At 47.6% G+C, this 23,022-nt stretch overlaps 1 protein-coding gene across 2 annotated transcripts; it reads right to left on the bottom strand.

Moving 5' to 3' along the window:
• Window positions 1-360: 360 nt before the first annotated feature.
• On the bottom strand, window positions 361-20,027 carry BPIFA2 (BPI fold containing family A member 2). 2 transcript variants are annotated; one of them, XM_054467074.1, is made up of 9 exons: window positions 19,895-20,027; window positions 12,477-12,648; window positions 8,699-8,843; window positions 7,589-7,696; window positions 6,209-6,361; window positions 3,546-3,627; window positions 2,114-2,177; window positions 1,176-1,253; window positions 361-549 (listed from the first exon to the last, which is right to left on the bottom strand). In XM_054467074.1, exons 2-8 carry the CDS (start codon window positions 12,631-12,633, stop codon window positions 1,213-1,215), a joined length of 750 nt encoding a protein of 249 aa, XP_054323049.1. In that variant the 5' UTR covers window positions 12,634-12,648; window positions 19,895-20,027; the 3' UTR covers window positions 361-549; window positions 1,176-1,212. The 2 variants fall into 2 exon arrangements, with proteins under 2 accessions (XP_054323049.1, XP_054323050.1); XM_054467075.1 differs by lacking the exon at window positions 19,895-20,027 and adding an exon at window positions 13,565-13,615.
• Window positions 20,028-23,022: the final 2,995 nt, after the last annotated feature.

The following is a 23,022-nucleotide window of genomic DNA, read 5'->3' as shown; positions in this document are numbered from 1 at the left end:
CCCCTGGAGAGGAATGGAGGAAAGCGCTGGGTGGGGGCTGTCCCCAGAATGTGACTTTCCAGTTCCCATTGCCTGTCTGGCACAGAGTAGGTGTTTACTACATACCTGTTGAACGCATGAATGGATAGATCAGGGGTCTGCTATTGCCACAGACTGGCTGTGTGACTTGGGCTAGTTTGTTGCCCTCTCTGTGTCTCAGTGGCCCCCTTTATAGAACCAGGAGATGGGGCTGGATATTCCCACTGAGCCTTCTAGCTCTGGATCCAGGTCTCTCCTATCCTAGTTGCAGCCCCCAACCTCCCTCCCCAGTTCCCACCAACAAATCCCAAATGGAGGTAACGCAACAAGCCACACAGAGGGTGCAGAAATGGACCTTTATTGCCAGGGGCAGGAGAACATGTGTAGAGGCTGCTGTTCTGACTGTGAGGAGAAGGGGTATCTGGGAAGGTCCTTCTGGTGGGACTCAGGCTTTCACGCTGGTTAGGTGGTGGCAGCAGCTTCCCGGAGGGAGATGCTATAAGGGGGTGGGGCAAGCCACTGGGAACCAATCTGGAATGAGACCACAGGGGGTTAGGACATTTGCAACTAGGCTGCCCTTACACCCAGCTGTCAGTCATCCACTGGGCACTTGATGGGACCCAAGTTGACCTGGCTCCAGTGTCCCAGCTCTTTCCCACAATACCCCATGTGGTTTAAGTCCTGGGAAGAAGAATCTGGCACCTGTGGTTTGGGGTCTTTCATTGGCACCTGGCACTGACTCATCTTCATTCCCCTCACCCTCCTTCAGAACAATGGCAGATGTGAAAAGATTGATTGGAGGCCACCACTGGAGCCAGGTTCAGGGCCCAATATGTGATCAGAATCATGGATCCATTTGAGACCAAGTTTGGGGCTCAGTCTGTGACCAAGACTAAGGCTCAGTCAATAACTGGCATCAAAGCTTAGTCTGTGACTAGGATCCAGGCTCAGTCTGGGGCCAGAATCAGAGTTCAGTGATTAAGGCTCAGTGTTCAGAGTGTGACCAGAATCAGGGCCTAGCCTGGGATGAGGGCCAGGGCTCAGTCTATGACTGAGATGAAGGCACAGTCTTCTAACACAAAAAGAAGGGAAGCCACGTTTGACTTTTGCTTCACCATAGGCACCTGTGCATTGGGACACAGAGCCTGGCTCCTCACCAGCATGCACCACAGTGGTCCTCCTCATTCATCCTCTTCAGATGAGGGTTTGCAGCTGGGTTTTGTGCTGAAGATTATCTGAAGAAACAAAATCAATAGCAGGCCTTAGTCTCTGCCACTGGAATTGAATACAGACCAGACTCCAAAAGATGCCGCTCTCCAGCCGGTAACCTGACAGTTGTGGGACCCCAGGGATGTTGCTCCACCTCTCTGAGCTTCAGTTTGTTCATCTATAAAGTGGGTACAATGACAGTACCCACCCCACAGGGTTGTTGCAAGGATCCAGTGAGATAGTGTGTACAGAGCACAAAGTGACTGCTTAAGGGACTGGACTTGTGGCTATTTCCTTTCTTCTTCTTCTTTTTTTTTTTTTTTTTTTCTTTTTTTGAGATGGGGGTCTCACTCTGTCACCCAGGCTGGAGTGCAGTGGCATGATGTCGGCTCACTGCAATGTCCGCCTCCTAGGCTCAAGCAATCCTCCCGCCTCAGCCTCCTGAGTAGCTGGGACTCCAGGTGCATGCCACCACGCCTGGCTAATTTTGTATTTTTTAGTAGAGATGGGGTTTCACCATGTCACCCAGGCTGGTCTCAAACTCCTGAACTCAAGTGGTCTGCCCACCTCAGCCTCCCAAAGTGCTAGGATTACAGGTGTGAGCCACTGCTCCTGGCTGACTTGTGGCTATTTTCATAGAAGGGTCACCTCCAGGGTCTTGACAGCTTTACTTACTCCATTTCTCCCCAGCAACCCCAGCCATGCCTGTAGACCCAAAAGCCAAAGGGAGCCCCCAGGTGCCTGTGGAGGGGAAGCCATGGCTCCCAATTTGCTTAGGACAGTGGGTCCTTCTGCTTCTCCAGGGTCCCCTGACCAGAACTGCTTATGGGGTGGGCACAGAGCTCCATGCCTGCCTCAGAAGGTCCCCACTTCCCCATTGACTTACCGATGACCTGCTGAATGACATTCACATCCAGGGAGTGGATGAAGATGCGGATCAGTGGGCATATCTGACAGCCGGAGAGAGGAGGAAGAGGAGGGTCAAGAGGAGGAAGAACAGATCATTCTTCTCAGCTGGGAACAAATTACTTGCCACCCACAGATGAGCTCATTTCTAGGGATCTTAGAACCTTTGAACCTTAGGATTTTATTTTGTTTTATTGTATTTTTTTTTTTTTTTTGAGACAGAATCTCACTGTCTTGCCCAGGCTAGAGTACAGTGGTACGATCTCTGCTCACTGCAACCTCCGCCTCCCAGGTTCAAGTGATTCTCCTGCCTCAGCCTCTCAAGAAACTGGGTTTACAGGCATCTGCCACCATGCCTGGCTAATTTTTGTATTTTTAGTAGAGACAGAGTTTCACCATGTTGGCCAGGCTGGTCTTGAACTCCTGACCTCAAGTGATCTGCCCACCTTGACCTTCAAAAGAGCTGGGATTACAGGCATAAGCCACCGCGCCTGACCTGAAATTTAGGATTTTAGAACAATGGGATTCCAGCAGTCTTACATCTGGAAACCCTAGGGTGTTAGAATCCTAACACCTTAGAACACTAGAATTCTAGGACCTCAAAAATCTACATTCTAGATTGTTAACATCCCCATGTTGAACTTTGGAACCCTGGAATTTTAAAGGGTCAAATGGTGCCCTGAGGCATTTGCCCTGAGGTTGTAGAGCAGAGTATCTCATGCTCTTGTGTGTGCACAGTTCCCCGCAGATTGCAATTCAGCAGGTCTGGGGTGGGGCCTGAGATTTCGCATTCCTATCAAGCGCCCAGCTGAGGCTGAAGCTGGTGGAGGATCGCTTTTGGAATATAACTAAACTCCGGTTCAGCGGGTCACAGAGCCATCTGGAGGATTTTTCTTTTATAAACCCACATTCCTGGGTCCCCTTCCAGAATGACTGATTTAGAATCTCTGCAACTTTGGGCCTAGTAATCCTGCACATGGTACCTATGGTTTTGGGTGATGCACAGATGGAAAAAAAATTAAAACTATTTTATAAGTCCATTGATTGTATGATATGTGATATTAATTTTCTATTTATGATAGGGATATAATTTTTTTAAAAAATAAATGCTTCTAAAGAAACATATTTAAGTAAAATGGTGTTGAAGATGTTAGCTACAAAAGCATATTGGTAGTGCGTGGATATGGTGAGACGCTCAAGTTTGGGAGCTGGCAATTTCAGCTAATGTCAGGCCTCTGCCCTCCCCTGCTACCTGCCAGGCTGATTAGTAGGGGAGGAAGCTCCAGCTGACCTCCTAAGGGGAAGCTTTCTCCTCCGAAGGAAAAGTGCTCAGAGGATACAGCCAGGCCTGCAAATTCCCCCACCTGCCCCCACCAGGCCTGGATCTGGGCCCCAAGGAGTGGGAGACTCGCCTCCTTCTGCACCAGGGAGGATACGGTGCTTTTCAGCGTGTTGATCACGCTATTCACGAACTTGTTGATGATTTGGCTGTGTCTGGAAAACACAGGGAACTGTTAAAGTCTGGTCAAGTGGGCCAGAGATGGGGGAACTGCCAAGAAGTTGCAGGGGGGAAATACTGTGGAGTCAGATAAACCCCAGGGACATGGAGACACTTTTCTAACTACAGACAGAGCCTCCCATCCACATGGATCATCATTTAGAATCCCACATCTGACCAGTGGTTCACCCCAGTGCCTCATGAGATTCTCAGCACAGAGACCTTATTCGTTCATTCATTCAACCCATATTTACAGAGCACCAACTATGCACCAGGAACCTAGCTGGGCCCTGAAGATACCGAATAAGTAAAGTACAAACATCCCCTAACCTGGTACCTAAACATTAAGGATCCAAACATACCCTAATGTGGTACCTAAACAAATCTTGCCAAAGTTGGCTCCTCCCACCTTCAACTCTTAGTATAATTGCCACCTCCTCAGGGCACCCCTCCCTGACTGCTTACCTAAGAGAGAGCTTTGCTATCACAGTGCCCAGTTAAGGGTAATGCTTTGTGCAGGACTCATATTTTCCTGGAGCGTTCTTTACTGATGGACTGAATTTGGGTTGGATTGGATCCAAAGTGCAGAGAAAAGCCCTGAGAGGATTTGGAGCTGTAGAGTGGTGTCATTTCACAGATGTGGACACAGATCCACGGCAGCTTAGCTTTCCCTTGGGTAAGCTCTGCAAGAACAGGGACCTTGTCTGTCATCACCAATCAGTTCTCCAGAGCCCAGAATGGTGCCTGCCTGGCACATAGCAGATGCTCAATACAGTTTTTTTTTTTTTTTTTTTTTGAGACAATGCTTTGCTCTGTCACCCAGACTGGAGTGCAGTGGCACGATCTCGGCTCACTGCAACCTCTGCCTCCTGGGTTCAAGTAATGCTTGTGCCTCAGCATCCTGAGTAGCTGGGATTACAGGCACCCGCCACCACCCCCGGCTAATTTTTGTATTTTTAGTAGAGACAGGATTTTGCCATGTTGGCTAAGCTGGTCTTGAACTTCTGACCTCAAGTGATCTGCCCACCACAGCCTCTCAAACTGCTGGGATTACCGGTGTGGAGCCACTGTGCCCAGCCTCAATACATTTTTGGCTGAAAGAATGAAAGAAGTGAACATACAATTAAATATATATTGAGAACTTGTGACAAGTGCTTTAAAGGCAAGAGTTAGACTCTTACGAGAGAGAATAGGAGAAGCCCTGTGAAGGCGCTGAAGGATGCAAAAGTCCATCAAAGTGGAGTGAGAAGAAGGTGCTCTAGGTAGCCAGAGCACCCCATGCAAAGGTCTTAAGCTGGGAAAGAGCCTATCTGAGACACGGCACAAAGGCCACTGTATCTGGGCACAGTGAGTAAGGGGAGGGTGCAGGGATACAAGGGTGGGGCCAGATCAAACAGAGCCTTCATGACCATGGGGAGCACTTGGGATTGAACCACAAGTGCAAAGAAAGGCCCTGGGAGGATCTGGAGCCGCAGAGTGGTGCCATCTCACAGATGTGGGCACAGATCCAGTGCAGCAGGATGGAGTCCCTGAGGCTACTTGGGAAGGTAGCACCCAGCCAGGCTCCGGCCTCTGAATTTACACCCCGGCCTTTGCAACTCACATCAGGCTATGGAAACTTTCTTTGGTTTTCAGGGGTCTTTGAGCAACCTGTGTTCAGATCCCTCAGTGCAGGGCGAGTGGAGTGTCCTCTGCTCATGGCCACTGGGGCTGAGAGCTGAGGACCCAGCCTTGCTCCCAGCCAAGGCCAAGTGGCCCCAGCCCTCAGCTTCTGGGTCATTCATCCTCTCCCAGCCATCGGCCAGCATCACTCTTTCTCCTTCCACCCTCTTGCTGAGTCAAACCTGCTCTTTCAAGCACAGAGCTTAAGATGTAGATTTTGTGGATTAAAAGGGATCAATAAGTCAAATGGAGAGGATTAAGTTTTCAAGATCTCCTTTCAGGAAATTTCCACTGGGTGGAGGACGATTTGGGGACAATCTGAAATTAGAGCCCGTGGCAGGCACTTACTCTCCCTTCTCCCTCCCAACTGGAGGCAAGAAGGTAAATATAATTTTATCGTTATTATTATTATTATTATTGAGGGACATTACATCACAATAAAGGGGACAATTCTCCAAGAAGTCATAACAATCCTAATGTGCGTGCACCTAACAACAGAGCTCCAAAGGGTATGAAGCAGAAACTGACAGAGTTGAAAGGCGAAATGAACAAATCCATGATTATGGTGGGGAGCTCAACACTCCAGTCTCAGTGATAGAGAGAACCAGCAGGCAGAGAGGCAGCACGTTCCAGGCTGTGTGCTAAATATTTGTATTTTCTCATCTGGTCATCTCAGAAGCCTATGAGTAGTTATTATGAACACCCCCAGTTTACAGATGTGAAAACAGGCTTGGGTCAAGTTGGTGATAAAGTTACAAGTTAGTGGCAGAGCTGATGTCTAAACCAAGGTCAACATGACTCCAGAGCCTGAACACTTTCACCACGAGGCCTCCTCTTAGGTAGAGGACTAGAGCTGAAATTAGGGGTCCTCAAGTTCCCTGAGAGCCCAGCTCTGCTAAGATGAATGGGACTTACTTGTCCAGCAAGGAAAGTGAGATGCTGGTTGGGTCACTGGCACATTCTCCCAGGACGGCAACAGGCTGGTGTGTCTGGGGATCAGTTTCAATTGTGACTGCGGTCAGGAGGTCCAAGGAGGCTTTCAGGTTGATAATCTGGCCAATGATGGGCCTGCAGGAAGTAAGATGCACAGTGAACAAAGTCTAGAAGTTCCTGTCTGTTGCCCAGTTGGGTTCCTCCACCTGTGTGGACATGAGTCAGAATGTCTATGTGTAACGTCAACATGGCCCAGGTAATATCAACATGGTCCATATCCTCTGTGAGATTTACATGTTTATATTAGGGGCTTCTTCTCCTGGCCACTTGGGTTTAGCTCATATGAATTTTTTATACAACATTACACTAATAGGTAAAATAATAATAGTTAACATTTATTGACAACAATTTATGTGTAGATACTTTAAAAAAGTATTTTACCTGGATTCATTTATTACTATCCCTATTTTCTGAATGAGGAAACCTTGGTACAGAGAGGTTAAGTAACTATCCCAAGATCTCATAGCTAAATAATGGGTGGCATCATTAGTGCATGTAGTTTACAGAAGTGCTTTCACACATGCTCATTTCTTGTCTATCTCCTTTAAAATTAAAATTTTTTATTTTTTGTGAGACAGGATCTCACTCTGTCACCCAGGCTGGAATGCAGTGGTGCAATCAGGGCTCACTGCAGCCTCGACCTCTCCGGCTCAAGCAATCCTCTTGCCTCAGCCTCCCAAGTAGCTTGGACTACAGGTGTGTGCTGCCACACCTGGTTAATTTTTGTATTTTTTGTAGACACAGGGTTTTGCCATATTGTCCTGGCTGGTCACGAACTCCTGAGCTCAAGCAATCCTCACACCTCAGTTTCTCAAATTGCTGGGATTACAGGTATAAGCCACCACTCCCAGCTAAACTTAAAAGAGTTTAAACTTATATTTTGCACATACACACTTTATTGTACACTGTGTATTATTATATGAATTTTTCTGTAATGGTCACTGCAACTTAGAGAGAATCTTGAGAGACAAAATAATGCTGGAGGAAATTTTGCATTTTGCCAAAGAATGATAAATGTTTGTTTTCTCAACTTTTCAAATTTTAAAACCAGATAAATGTCATGATTTCAAAACTATATTCAATGGAGCATTGTTTTTAAAAGATACTTAGTTATGGCCAGAGTTCTCTAGAACATTTTAAGGGTTGAGATCTTAGACCCAGAAGGGTTCTGTCACTCACAGATTGGGAAACTGAGGCCCAAGGTCACCCAGCAGCGGGAGGAGGTGCCTGATTCCCAGGTTGGGCATCCATCGGCCAGGTTGCACTGCCTTTCCCAAATCTCAGATTCTAGCGCATACTCACCCGGCCACAGTGACATTCGCGGTGACAGGGAAGCTCAGGTCAAGGCCTTTGCCATCATCGATCGGTTCAGCTTTGACATCCAAGATGAGGGAGTTGCTGATTTTCAACCTGTGTGAAACCCACAATTCACCCTCGTCACTCCTCATGACAGCCACTTGCCAAGCACTTCCCTGGGCCAGCCTCGAGCTGAGCGTTTGGGTCTCATCAGCCTTGCCTTCTTTAGTCTTTACTATAGCCCTGTTCAGAGGTTTGATTCTCTCCATTTTATGGCACAGCACATTGAGGCTCAGGCTGGTGTGATTTTCCCCCAGATTCCTAGGGGAGTAAGTGCCAGAGGCAGATTTTGAGGCCAGAACTGTCTGACTGTAAAAGTTCATGAGTGGGGTCGGGCACGGTGACTCACACCTGTAATCCCAGCACTTTGGGAGGCTGAGGCAGGCGGATCTCCTGAGGTCGGGAGTTCGAGACCAGCCTGACCAACATGGAGAAACCCCGTCTCTACTAAATATACAAAATTAGCCGGGTGTGGTGGTGCATGCCTCTAATCCCATCTACTCAGGAGGCTGAGGCAGGAGAATCACTTGAACCCGGGAGGCGAGGCTGCAGTGAGCCAAGATCGTGCCATTGCACTCCAGCCTGGGCAAGAAGAGTGAAACTGTATCTCAAAAAATAATAATAATAACAACAATAATAATAAAAGTATATGAGTGGATCCACTGCCTGGGGTTATGTGGTGAAGACTCCAGTTTCCCTTCCTCTAAGGGGATCTGGGCTTTTACCCCCGTTATATATGGAAAAGAAAAGTTTTATTCCTTGGAAAGGGACTTTGCGTACCAGCAAACAGGTAGAGGTAAGGATGAATATAACCTTCACCCTGACCCTGAAATTAAAGAACACGGAAGCCCGAACCCGTAAGATGCCCAGATTGACCCTGTAGCCCTGCCTCTAATTTACTCAAGCTCTGGTAGGTCTGACCTCACTCAGACCACCTTGGCTCTGTGGGAGGGGAATGAGGCTTGTCCCTCTGTCTTTCATCTTAAACTTACCTCCTTGAAGATATGTGTTCCCTTTTCTTAGAGCAAAGATCTCCACCCTGAAGCACCAACTCACCCAAAAATGTCCGTATTAGTTGGAAGCAGCTTAGAAATGACATTGTTCAGCAATTTCTCAGCTTCCTGGGCCTTCTGCTTGGCCAGTTGCCAAGCACTGGATTTCTGAAGCACCCCTAGGTCGACCTTCAGTTTCTCAAGGATGCCTGCCAAAAACAAACGCCATTTTGTGTCATGCACCACTTACGAAGTAGCTACGATGCTCCAGGTACCGGGTAAGACTGTTTGCCTATGTTATTTCATTTAATCTTTATAACAACTCAGTGAAGTAGATATTGTCATTGTCTTTTTTTTTATAGCTAAGGAAATAAAGGCTCTAGAAGGTTAAGAAATGTGTCTAGCCACACAGCCAAGGAACTCTTGTTTCCTCCATGCTGCCTCCGTACTATTAATAATATATACTGATTATTTATCAACAGTGCAATCAACCAATTGGCCAGGCAATTGATATTGATTGCACACCAGTGTCTAGGAGTGACTTAGGGGTCTATTGTGCTAAGTGAGATGCTCATGTGAGTTTGAAAAACTAGAAAGAATGAGAGAATACACTCAAGAAATGAAAAATCTAGAATCAAGGAGAAAAAATGGCTCCAATCCATGAAACTGGCAAATGAGAGTCCCAGAATGACAGCTTTGCAGCAGGCCCACAAAGCAATAATAATAATTATTATTTTTTTAACTTTAAGTTCCGGGATACACGTGCAGAATGTGCAGGTTTGTTACATAGGTATACATGTGCCATGGTAGTTTGCTGCACCTATCAACCTGTCATCTAGGTTTTAAGCCCCACATGCATTAGGTATTTGTCCTAATTGTCTCTCTCCCCTTGCCCACAAGCCCCCAAATGGCCCCAGTGTGTGTTGTTCGCCTCCTTGCATCCATGTGTTCTCATCATTAAACTCCCACTTATGAATGAGAACATGCAGTGTTTGGTTTTCTGTTCCTGTGTTAGTTTGCTGAGGATGATGGCTTCTGGCTTCATCCATGTCCCTGCAGAGGACATGATCTCATTCTTTTTTATGGCTGCATAGTATTCCATGGTGTATATGTACCACATTTTCTTTATCCAGTCTATCACTGATGGGCATTTGGGTTGGTTCCATGTCTTTGCTATTGTAAATAGTGCTGCAATAAACATATGTGTACATGTGTCTTTATAGTAGAATGATTTATATTCCTTTGGGGATATACCCAGTAATGGGATTGCTGGGTCAAATGGTATTTCTGGTTCTAGATCCTTGAGGAATCACCACACTGTCTTCCTCAATGGTTGAACTAATTTACAGTCCCACCAATAGGGCAAAAGTGTTCCTATTTCTCCACAGCCTTGCCAACATCTATTGTTTCCTGACTTTTTAATAATTGCCATTCTTACTGGTGTGAGATGGCATCTCATTGTGGTTTTGATTTGCATTTCTCTAATGATCAGTGATGATGAGCTTTTTTTCATATGTTTGTTGGCCACATAAATGTCTTCTTTTGAGAAGTGTCTGTTCATATCCTTTGCACACTTTCTGATAGGGTTGTTTGTTTTTTTCTTGTAAATTTGTTTAAGTTCCTTGTAGATTGCGGATATTAGACCTTTGTCAGATAGATAGATTGCAAAAATGTTCTCCCATTCTGTAGGTTGCCTGTTCACTCTAATGCTAGTTTCTTTTGCTGTGCAGAAGCTTTTCAGTTTAATTAGATCCCATTTGTCAATTTTCCATGCTCATGGATAGGAAGAAACAATATTGTGAAAATGGCCATACTGCCCAAAGTAATTTATAGATTCATTGCTATTCCCATCAAACTACCATTGACTTTCTTCACAGAATTAGAAAAAAAAAAAAACTACTTTAAATTTCATATGGAACCAAAAAAAGAGCATGTATAGCAAGACAATCCTAAGCAAAAAGAACAAATCTGGAGGCATCATGCTATCTGGCTTCAAACTCTACTACGAGGATACAGTAAGCAAAACAGCATGGTACTGGTACCAAAACAGACATATAGACCAATGGAACAGAACAGAGACTTCAGAAATAACACCACATGTCTACAACAATCTGATCTTCAACAAACTTGACAAAAACAAGCAGTGGGGAAAGGATTCTGTACTTAATAAATGGTGCTGGGAGAACTGGCTAGACGTGTACAGAAAACTGGAACCGGATCCCTTCTTTATACCTTATTAAAAAATTAACTCAAGATGGTTTAATACTTAAATGTAAAACCCAAAACCATAAAAAACCTAGGCAATACCATTCAGGACATAGGTATGGGCAAAGACTTCATGACACCAAAAGCAATTGCACCAAAAGAAAGCAATAATTCTTACAGGAGGAGAGGACAAAGTGTTTTTATGATAGGTCTCTGGAGAACAAAGGGATGAGAATAAATGTCATGACTGGGTGTGGTGGCTCACGCCTGTAATCCCAGTACTTCGGGAGGCCAAGGCAGGAGGATCACTTGAGGCCGGGAGTTCGAGACCAGCCTGGGAAAAATGGTGAGACTCCATTGCTACAAAAAATGTAAAACTTAGCCAGGTGTGGTGGTGTGCACCTGTAGTCCTGGCTACTGGGGAGGCTGAGGTGGGAGGATCTGTTGAGCCCAGGAGGTTGAGGCTGGCAGTGTACTCTAGCTTGGGTGACAGAGTGAGACCTTGTCTCAAAAAATAATAAATGTCATGATAGATACAGGATGATGCTCATGAAAATAATTAAGTATATATGAGAAGAAAATAATTCAAGTGAGAAACAACAGGGCAATTACTAACTTAAGGAAAAACAAAAGACTATATCATATAAGAAAAGAGATGTAATCATAATATTGTAACTTGGCTCTGTAATGGACAATATCTACCTAGTTATAACGATTCAGAGAATGACACTTTAAATAAAATTGGTGATATAACTACATCTGATCGTATAATTCACGAGGTGACTTTGGTTTAGACATTTCTGTCTCTGGGCCTCAGTTTTCTCAACTGTGAAATTAGAGTGTGAGTCCTTTCTGCATCTTTGAAAGTTACCTAAGCCCTTGACAAGGTTTGAAAGGCAGCCATTTGCAGAAGTTACCTCCTCCTACAAAAACTGTTTTTGATGTGCTGCTAATGTTTCCATAAAACAAAAAGAAAGCCAAGTTATTTTAATAGGTTAACATAAAAAGGAGGTATAAATAAATATAAAGGTAGGTAGCTTTACAGATACCAAGGCTAGGTAGGGATAATTTCCTTAATTTTCACTGAATTAACACAAGTCAATAAAAGAATATTAAATAACCCAAAAGAAAAATATGCTAAGAATATAGACAAAATCCTCAAGTTAAAATATGTAAGTACATAGTAAATATATGAAAAAAGAAGAGGGCTCCTTCATAATTAGAGGAATGCAAAGTGAAATAAGTTATAGCTTTTCATCTGTGAGACAGGCAGAATATTTAAAATTGTCCATACCCAGTGCTGGAAAAGGAGTGGGGAAAAAAGGCACTCTCATAGACTGTTGGAGAAAGTGTTAACATAGGAGATTATTTGTCAACAGCATAGTTTTTGAACTTTTGAAATCCCACTTGTAGGAATTTATCTTATGCACGTTTATCAGGATATAATACGTAAAAGGATATTCATTGTGGCATTGCTTGTTTCTAGAAAGATAAACGAATGAGACAGGAATTGAATAGCCACTTTTCTCAGTAAACCACCCATGAAGAGTAGCCCCTGGTGGCAGCCTCTGGTAATGCAGGCATAGTGTTTAGGAGGCTAATTTAGGTGACACTGTTCATCACCCTTGTTGACTTACCTTTAAGAGTATTGTCAACTGCCTCAAGTCCATCGTGAAGAACAGGTTCCAGCTTATCCACGACATTGCTTAGGTCATTGCCAAGATTGTCAAGAAGAGACTCTGAGGTCCCAGTGAGCACACCGCACAGGAGAACAAGTTTCCAAAGCTGAAGCATCTTTTGTCTTGACACCTGGACAGTCATGGGAAGAACAGGAGTGAGAACTGCCCAGAGGGAAATGGACTCTTCAGTGAGTTCCCATCACTCTTAACATTTAGCATTCCATTAAGATAGATGTGGTTACTTCCTATTTTACAAATGGGCAGCCAAGTTCAGAAAGCTACAGCAACTTGCCCGGAGACACACAGCTAGTGAGCAGAGGAGCTGGGATTTGAAAAGTCGGACTTGACTCCAAGCCCATACTCTTGACACAAAGTTCCTTTTCATACGCTGTCTTCTCTGCCTAAAATATTTTTCTTCTTTGCTTTTCCACTTAGGTCAATTCCTACATCATGCCCTCTGTGAAGCCTACTGTAGGCCCCTCTCCAGATTCTAGGTTGGGGAGTCCCACCTTGCTGCCTTCATTATCCTGATCAAGGTCCTGGGTACACTTCCCTGATGATTTGACCACCTTTCCTACCAGGCTGTGAACTCCTTAGAGGAAGGACTGTGACTTATTTCACTGTCGAATCCTCAGGCGCCAGTAAAAAGCCTGCACCTAGTACAGTACAGTAAACCAATAAACATTTGTTGAATAAAAGTATGAACAAATCAATGGAGACCACCTCATGATCCTGCGTTGTTCATTAGTTTGACACTTATTTTAATACAATCTATAGATCTCTAAATTTGCTCTGATTTGCTATTTGTCTTGACACCCGGACAGTCATGGGAAGAACAGGAGTAAGAATCGCCCAGAGAGAAATGGAATCTTTAGTGAGTACTCATCACTAACTTGCTATTTAGAGCAAATTTAGAGATATACTGATTATCTCTGCTGTATTCAAAATATTAGCTAACCCAAGCAATCCCACCCCTCTGCCTCTTGCCCCCAAAACCTTCTGAAGACCACCATGTGTGGTGCCACTGGGGGAAGCACGCCACTCACAGGTTTAGAGGAGGATGCTCATGAAATCCTTGCCCCCATGCACAGTCTGCTGGGATTCTGCTGAATGGTGGCGGCTCTTATATGGCGGAGATGGGATGGAAGGCTGCCCACAGAAGCAAGCCTTGGTTCTGGGATCATCCAAGGACACTCCAAGGAAAATAACCCCTCTCCAGGATGAGCAGAGAGAGAGATTTCCAACTCAAAGGTCACCCAGGATGCTTGAATTGAAATGGATGGCTATGGAGAGGGCTTTCCGCCAAGACTAAGACCAGGTCCTCATGGAGCCTGCAGCTACCAAGGTGGTGGTTCTTGGTCCTTGTGGGTGAGGACTGGGGAGAAGACTGAGAATGAATGAATTGGAGACTGTCCTGGCAGGAGGACCCATAATGACCATCCAGTCTAACTCCGTCATCATTTGGAAACTGAGGCTCAGAGAGGGGAAGCCACCAGCCTGGGGTCATTCAGCAAGACAGGGACAGAGATGGGTCTAGAATTGTGGCCCACAAGGAGTCAGACAGCCTCCCAGTGCACAGCGTCCTGACCCCAGGGGTCTGCACCCGGCAGGTGCAGCAGATACCTGGCAGCTGCTTGTGCTGATACTGGGCTTGGTGTCCCTAAAGGGCACTTTAGATGCACTTTTCTGTTAGTCTTTATGAAAACTCTGTAAGGCAGGTTTTCAGAGCTCCATTTTCCAGTTGAGAAAGCTGAAGTTCAGAGAGGGAGGTGGCTTGTCCATACTTGCAAGGACAGGAACCAGGCATTTGGGCTACCAGGGAAGACCCTTCCACCCATATCAGGCTGAGGTCAGTTAGCAGAGAGGGAGAGTCCCCGGGCCTGAATATCCTGTTTTTGCTTTGGCCACTGATGTTTGGGTTGGTTGTAACGCCTGCTGCATTGGGCCTGTGTCAACCCGGAACAGCACAGGAAACTCGGGTGGATGCCCACTTGGCCTCAGGCTGGGAAGGACTGGCACAGAGCTCAGGGTCACCATGGGTCTCTGCCCTTCTGCTCACCCACCTGCAATTCAGCAAGGACCTGGGGGGCCTGTCCTCAAAATGATGCAACCAAGCAAAGGGTGGGACAAGACCAGTGGCTCCAGGAGCTGGCTGTTCCTACGCTGACCACGGCTCCGCTGTTACAGCACAGAGCTGGGCGGCTGCAGGGAGAAGGTGATGGCCAGGCCCCAAGAGCCCAGACCATTAGACCCCTGCTGGGGTCTTGCCTGTGGTCTTGAATGGTTGTCACACCTCCTTCCCTGGCTGCCTGACACTGAGTTCTGCAAACGTCTGAGCCCCGCTCTTCCCCCAGTTGTGAAGCACAGAGCCAAGGGCTGTGCTGAAATCTTGTGAAGGCAATTTGTCCCAGCCCAGGAACACAGCCCAGGGTGCTGAGCATGATGCAGTGACCTCGAGACCTGGTGTTGGCCCAGGCCTCAGTTGCCTCATCTGTAAAATGGGTAAACACCCTGTTCCTGGATCTCAGAGGCATGGTGGACAGGCAAGGACCTAGGAAATCAAAACGATGGTGAGGGGCTTTGAGGGCAGTGCTCAGAGCCTGGCACTGGGCTTGGCTGTCCTGGGCTTGAATACTCGCTCTCTGCTGGTTGCTGGCCGTGTGACCTGGGCCAGAGACTGCACCTTGCTGAGCCTCAGGCTCTTTATCTGTGAAATGGGACTAAGAACAGTGCTTACCTCAAAGGCATGCTGTGAGGTCCAAGTAGTGTAATACCCATGAAGGCTTAGCATAGGGTAGGCCCTTGATGCACGGCAGCAGCAAAGATGGCAAAGATGATGCTGATGAATATGTGCACATATGGTCCTGGCTTACGATGGTTTGACTTCAATATTTCAACTTTACTATGGGTTTATTGGGACACAACCCATTATAAAATGAGGACCATCTGGCCAGGCGTGGTGGTTCATGCCTGTAATCCCAGCACTTTGGGAGGCTGAGGCAGGCAGATGACCTGAGGTCAGGAGTTCGAGACCAGCCTGGCCAACATGGTGAAACCCCGTCTCTACTAAAAATACAAAATCTAGTCGGATGTGGGGGCAGGCATCTGTAATCCCAGCTATTCTGGAGGCTGAAGCAGGAGAATCACTTGAACCCAGGGGATGGATGTTGCAGTGACCCAAGATTGTGCTACTTCACTCTAGCCTGGGCAAAAGAGCGAAACTCTGTCCCAAACAAAACAAACAAAAATAAAATAAAATGAGGAGCATCTGTCATAAGATTAATATTATATAATATATAATATAGGGTCCTTGGTGGGTGGGGAGGTTGGGATCCTCAGAGGTCACCCGAGGTTCAGGCTGGCTGGTCTGAGTCATTCCGGAAAGAGAAGCAGTGACAGCTCCTCCTGTGTGCTCCTCCTCCTCCTCTTCTTCCCTCTCCAGGTTACACAAAGTCTTCTCACATGGAAGATGTTTGCCTCTTAGGGACAAAGGCCCCAGCCATGAGGGTCGCGAGATGAATTTCTTATTGAAAATTCCCAGCGAGGCATTAAAGATTAGCTGTGCCAAGACTAGGACATCCTACCCCCAGCGTGACTGCTAATCCCCAGCTGGGGCAGCTTCCTGGTCCCACTGGCCCAGGCTTAAGCTCAAGCTGGTATCTTTTTCCATACCTGGCTCAGTGCCCTGGCTAGAAACAGCCTAAGAGGTCATGCAGCCTACTGAGACCAGAGAAAGCGAGTGACAGGGCTGGGGTTGCACAAGGGGCCAGCCAGGCTGGAGCGTGCTCAGCTGACCAGACTGCCCCACTGACCTTCCTTCTCCCCGTGGACAGAAGCAGCCCCCACCCCTTCTCCAGATAACAAACACACAGCTGTGCACTCCCATTGCACCCATCAAAGGTAATTGCCTTATTTTGCTAGTAAAATTGCTGAAAGGCTTGTCACCATTTTGCCTGTGAAATCAGTCAAGTACGAATCATCCATCCAATTTCTAGTAAGTCCTAGTTTCTCACACTTGAACTGCCTACTCAGGAATTCTGGGCAAATAAGAAAGATCAAAGCAACAAAACATGTTCACACGTTACTGTCCTTCCTGTGACTGCTAAATAGAGCAATTAATAAAGTTGTCACAATGTTACAGTCTGAAGACCTTCAATTCAACTTTTAGTAATTTTGACTTTGCCGGGTTTTCTTCTGATTTTGGAGGTGACACATTTCATTCTTTCAGCTCTCAAGTATTTCCTTAAGTCCCAGATTCCACATCTGGACACTAATAGACCCCACTCAGGTCCTGCCCCTAGAATATGGAGAGCCACTTCCTATGGACTGACTGATGGAGGAGGCCTTGCCCCACTGCAGGCTGGAGTCTTCTTCCTCCTGTCCCATGGAATGTTCCCTGAATGCTTCATCCAACACTCCCAGAGAAAATTTAAAGGAGTTTTCACCAGGTCAGAGTCCTCCCCTGGGTCCTTTGAAGTCTGGGCACCTTGTCTTCGTTCACCTTCGTTCCCCCAGAGCTGGCACAGGGTCTGGTCTACAGCAGGAGTCAAATGATGTTTGTGGCTGGAAAGAAGGGAGAAAGAAAGGAAAAAGAGAGAGAGAGAAGGAGGAAAAAAGAGAGAGGAAGGAAAAAGAGAGGGAGGGAAAGAAGAAGGAAAGAGAGGGAAGGAGGGAGGGAAGAAAGCCAGGAAAGGAGAGAGGGAAGGAAGAAAGAAAGAGAGGGGATGTGGAGAGAGAAGAAGAGAGGGAGGAGAAGAGGAAGAGAAGAAGGGAGGGAGGGAGGCCAGCCACGTCTCACCAGTCCCACTCTCTGAGGGCAAGACCACACCATCTCCGAGGTCCCAGTACCCAGCACAGGGTCTGGTTCCCCTCATGGGCATTGACTTTCTGTCTTCCCCAGGTGGGTGGGCCTCTTGACACGAGCGAGCTCTCTGGGTACCTCCCTGTTCTCACCTCACTTCCTGGAATTTGACCCCTCAGTCTGTCTGTGCCCTGTCTCATCTTCCAGATCCTCCCTGCTAAAGTGGGCCTGGCCCTGTACCTAGTCATCTGTCCATTTATTTATTGTTCATTCACTTTACAAGTGCAAATTATTTTCTGCTGGAGCCACTCATGCTTTTGACAGCCCTTTAGCGGGCACCCCAAGCCCTGTGATGGAGTCAAAGATGTCTGAAGCTCAGTCCTTGTCCCAGAGACAGGCCAACTCCAGGGCAGTAGGTGAGCTGATTCAATCAGCCCATGTCTGGCAAGAAGGCATAGTCTCTCCATTTACTCCTCCCAGCAACCAGAGGCAGGGACTGTCTTATTCCCATTTTATAAACAAGGAAACTGAGGCACAGAGAGGTAATGTGTATTGCCTAAGGTCACACACCTAGTAAGTGGCAGAGCTGGGACTTCAGCTCAGAAGGCCTGGCTCCGGAGTCCATGCTCTGAGCTACTCACAGTGCACTGCCATTTATACTATACATATATATATATATTTTTTAAACAAAGTCCATCTCGGCTCACTGCAACCTCCACCTCCCGGGTTCAAGTGAGTCTCCTGCCTCAGCCACCTGAGTAGCTGGGATTACAAGCGTGCACCACCACACCCTGCTAATTTTTGCATTTTTAGTAGAGACAGAGTTTTACCTTTTGGCCAGGCTGGTCTCAAACTCCTGACTTCAAGTAATCCGCCCACTTTAGCCTCCCAAAGTGCTGGGATTACAGGCATGAGCCACCGTGCCCGGCAGCACTGCCATTTATATTCTAATCGTCGGAATCCCCCCTGGGCTATGTGGATCCTTCCGATTCATCTCCATTGCGCTAGCAACCCCAGCCCCAAGCCTGTATCAGAGAAATCCCTTCATAAAAGCTTATTGGTTGAAGGGATGTGGGTTAGCCCTTTCTCCTCCGCTGGACTGGGGCTCCTTAAGGTTGGGGACCATGACTCTGCCATCTGTGTGTCCTCAGCAGCCAGCCTGGGGCCTGGCTTTTGGTGGATCCCAATAAATACCACAATTAATTAAAGTGAAAAAAGCAAGTTAATCCACAGACTGAATAGATGAATGTAGGAGATGAGACCCAGAATCAGCAAGAAGAGTCCTTCCTTCCCTCCACCCACCCATCCTGTCATTCATTCATTCATCACACACTTACAGAGTGTCTCACCTGGGTCCTGTCCTATGTGGGGCTCTGGGCCCCACAGAGCACCCCCACATGTGTCCACCCTCAGACCCCACCGGCAGGGGTAGAGGCCAACATGCACACTGACAATCACTTTCCACAAAGCAGGTACAGTTCTTGCAAATTTTCTGTGCATTGATGGCCCCAAGCAAATGGGGAGCTGCTGTCCCTGGCACAGTGCCCAGCCCTGGTGAAGGTCCTTCCTTTCAGCACTGAATGGGGTCGAACTGAGCACTTTGGGAGTTGAAAGAGGAAGTGCTATGACACTGTGGGGTAGGCGGAGACAGATCATATAGAAGACAAATGATGGGAGGATCCCAAAACGTGGCTAAGTCTGGGTATATTTGTCTTGCAGGGGCTTTGGGTAACCAGCCAGACCTCAGTTTGGGTCCTAACCCTGCTGCTTTCTAGCCGTGTGACTCTGGAAAAGTGACATTGCCTCTCTGGGCCTCCATTTCCTCATTTGCAAAATGGTGACCATGATCATCTGCCTGACATAGCTGATCTGGGACTTAAGCCTGGAAAAGAGTTAGCCCAGTGTCGGGCACATCATAAGTGCTCAGTAAAGATAACTCAAGTGCCGTGCCCAGCAGCAGGATTAAGGGTGGGAAAGAGGGCAGAGCCTCATTCCAGACTCCGCCACTGGCCAGCTGTGTGATGTTAGGCAAGGCACGGCCGCTGTCTGAGACAGTGTCTTCTGCTCTCTAAAATCGATGCTAATCCTGGCCAGTAGGGACTGGGGAGGCATTAAATAAAAGGGGGAATGCAGAATCCTGGAGCATCGTGTGGTGGCCACTCAATCAAAAGGGGGAATAAAAACCATGGGAGAGGCTGGGCACAGAGGCTCACGCCTGTCATTCCAGCACTTTGGGAGGCCGAGGCGGGTAGATCACCGGAGGTCAGGAGTTCGAGACCAGCCTGGCCAACATGTTGAAATCCCGTCTCTACTAAAAATACAAAAATTAGCCGGGCGTGGTGGCAGGTGCCTGTAGTCCCAACTACTCAGGAGGCTGAGGCAGGGGAATCACTTGAACCCGGGAAGCAGAGGTTGAAGTGAGCCAAGATCTCACCATTGTACTCCAGCCTAGGCGACGGAACGAGACCCCGTCTCAAAAAAACAAAAAAACCAAAACCGTGGGAGAAGTACCATAGCTCTTTGTGTTTTCTTCTGGGACCCTTGAAGGACTTGTGTCTGTGGGGTCTTGGCTTACCACCTCTGTCAGACTTCTCTGTTTCTGCTGGACAATTCCCAAAGCCTCCTCTCTGGCCTCTCAGAATTTCTTTGCATCAGCTCTTCTCAGTGCCAAGGGCCAGGTCTGAGGATGTCACCCCCCTGCAAATTCTCCCCATCCTGCAAGCACCTCTTATATAAAGCCTTCATTGAGCCACCCAGCTGACCTTTTCTCACGTTCTGCCTTGTCATTTTTGAACAGGTGTCTTCCTTGCCTACACACCCACAGCTGTCTCTCCTCCATTGTCAACTCCAGGAGGCCAAGTTCACTCGGGGGTTCATCTCTGGTTTCCCACTATGGCTTGCCAATAAACTGAAATGTTTGTCAGTTGCATTTGTCGGGATTCTTTGGGTTATATTTGTAATTGAAAACACAACCCAAACTGACTTAGATGTGAAAGAGAGTCATTGGCTCATGTAACTAGCAGGCAAACGGATTTCAGGCATGGCTGAATCTAGGTGCTCAAAAGAAATCTCCAGGCCTCTGTTTCTTTCCATGACTTGACTTGGCTTTCTCCTCAAACTGACTTCCCCAAAGAGGTGGCAGAGATGGCCACCAACAGCTTCGGGTCCACATTCTCTGTTAATAGTCTAGCAGAAGACAGTATGTCTTTCCTAATATCTCTTCAAAAGTTCTAGGACTGATTCCCATTGGTCCTGCTGGGGTTACATGCTGAGCAATGAACCAATCAGAGTGGCCAGGGTGAAGGAAGCCACTGGTTGGCCAATTTGAAAATATTACGTCGCAAAGAAGGCAGAGGTAGAATGGTCAGAGGAGGCGGAGGAGGAGAGCCAGGGAAGTGAGGCCAAGGGAAGAGCTGGATTCCTGGAGGAGGAAGTGGTATGTGTGCTATGGTCAAGATGAGGCTGACCTCATCTATGGTCCATTGGCTTCCTCTACCTGGCGATCACGGAGGACCTGGTAAGGCCAAGTTTGGTGGGGCGACCAGTGGAAACAAGATGGGTGGTGGGGTGGATGTATCCAAAATAAGCATGCTGCTCAAAGGGTGGCCCATGGGCCGCTGGCCTCTCCCTAGTTCAGACCAACTGCTCTAGAACCTGCATCTTAACAAAAGCCCAGGTGACTTCTTTGTGTGTTCAAGGTGGAGAAGCACAGCTCTAAGGAACTTTGGCTGCGAAGGGGACGAGAGAGGGAAGGAGGTTGGTGGAGGGAGTGTGGAATTACAGAAGGGACCTTTATTCTTCCTGAGAAGGGAGGGACTTGAGCAAGTTAGGTGTGTGTTCTTAACAATGGAAAAGGTGGGGGGAGGGGATGTTTTAGTTAACTTTCCGTTCACCATGTACAACTTAATATGTTGCAGGGCACTGTTGCAGATTTGCAGGTCAGATTCATATCAGATAGGACCTGGCTATGCTTACTGCCTGAAAGAATGAATGTCATGATGGTGATATTTCCCAGGAGCCTCCCATAGTGGGTCCTGTAGTGACCCAAGTCCTTGCTATCCATCTGAGCATTTATTGCTGGACCAAGAACAGTTGCCCTGGGCCTGTGGAGACTCAGGAACCCTGAAGGCTGGCTGTGCTTGCTTCTTCTCTGCCTTCCTTGTACCACCCCCGGGTTCCACATGACTCTCCCCGCAGCCTGCATGGCCCTCAGGTTGTTCACAAAGACGGTCCTGACAAAAAGGTTGAGAAAACAAACATGATCGTATGTGTCATCAGCCATGCACCCAAGTGACACTAGGGAGGCCCAGCGTGGACTGAGCTCTGGGTGCCTTTGGCTGGGGCATGGGGAGACACCCAGGAGCTGAGGGCCCTCGTCTTGCTGCAGGGCCCAGCCCCCCAACTCCAGGAGCCTCCTGGATATGGCTTCTTGGCTGTTACACTGCATTTTTCTCCAGAGAACCAGGGGACCGTGAAGGCACTCCACTTCAAACACCCCAACCCCTGTGGTACCAGTGGGGAAACAGGCCAGAGGGCATGGGAGACTCAGCCAAGACATAGTAGGGTCCCCCCTGCTCCAGGCCCCAGACACCCACCACCTCCTGCAGCTCCTGGTCGCTGCCAGAGGATCTGGGTGTGAAGCCCAGCTCTGCCTCCTTCCAGCTGTGCAGAAGTGGGCCAGGCAGCAGCTAACCTCACTGGGCCTCAGTTTCCTCATCTGCAAAATGAATATGTATGAACAGCTGCCTCTTTGGGGGGTAAAGGGCGGAATGAAATGATCCATGGCTGGGCGTAGGATAAACAACCCACAAAGAGCTAAGGTCTATTCAAAATATTATTGCTATCATTGGCCCCATTTTTCCCCTTTGGAGCCTGAGGCACAGAGAGGTTATGTGTCCTGGTAGGCTGAAGAGCTGGGATTTGAGCCCAATTCTGACTCCCCAGTCCATCCATGTAGTCCCATCACCACTTTGAATCTCAGTCTCCTCATCTCTAAAATAGAGATAATGATACTGCTGACCTTGAGAGGTGGCTGTGAAAATCACATGCAATCCTGAAAGCCAAATGCCCAGCACAGTGCCTGGCATAAAAAATAAAAATAAAAATAAAAATAAAATGCTGCGTTATGCAAATATTCTTAAATTCTAACAGGTGTGAGAAACGTGGAGTAGCAGGGTCACAACTCCACCTTGTGGCAAAATGTGAGAACTGTGCCTGCCCTCACCCCAATCCATCTGCCCGGGAGCCCTGCTGGTGCCCAGGCCATTCCTGCTGCTCCCTGTGTGTGGCCAGCAGCGGGAGAGACGCGGAAGGACACGCAGTGTCCAGCCTCTGTGACTGTGCTTGTCTACAGGGAACAGGGAGAGGCAGAGAGTGTGATTGTGGGTTCTCACAGCCCCTTGTGGTTCCCCACTTCACACCTTAGCTCAAGCTGCCTGTTCCCTCTGCCTGGTGGTGTTTAGACAGTCTGCCAGTGGTCATATTCGTTTAACAGTCAAGGAAACTGAGGCCCAGTGAGGTGAGCTGCCTGGCCCACTTCTGCACAGCTGGAAGGATGCAGAGCTGAGCTTCACACCCAGGTCCTCTTGACAGTGGGCAAGAGCTGCAGGAGGGGGTAGGTGACCGGAGCCTCAGGCAGGGGGCACCCTACAGTGTCTTCGCTGAGTCTTCCATGCCCTTCTGGTCTCAGTTTCCCCCATTGGT

This window comes from Pongo pygmaeus, chromosome 21 (assembly GCF_028885625.2).
Source record: "Pongo pygmaeus isolate AG05252 chromosome 21, NHGRI_mPonPyg2-v2.0_pri, whole genome shotgun sequence".
Classification (NCBI taxonomy): domain Eukaryota; kingdom Metazoa; phylum Chordata; class Mammalia; order Primates; family Hominidae; genus Pongo; species Pongo pygmaeus.
The sequence above is the reverse complement of the archived record's forward strand: the minus strand, read 5'-3'. Positions and strand labels throughout refer to the sequence as shown.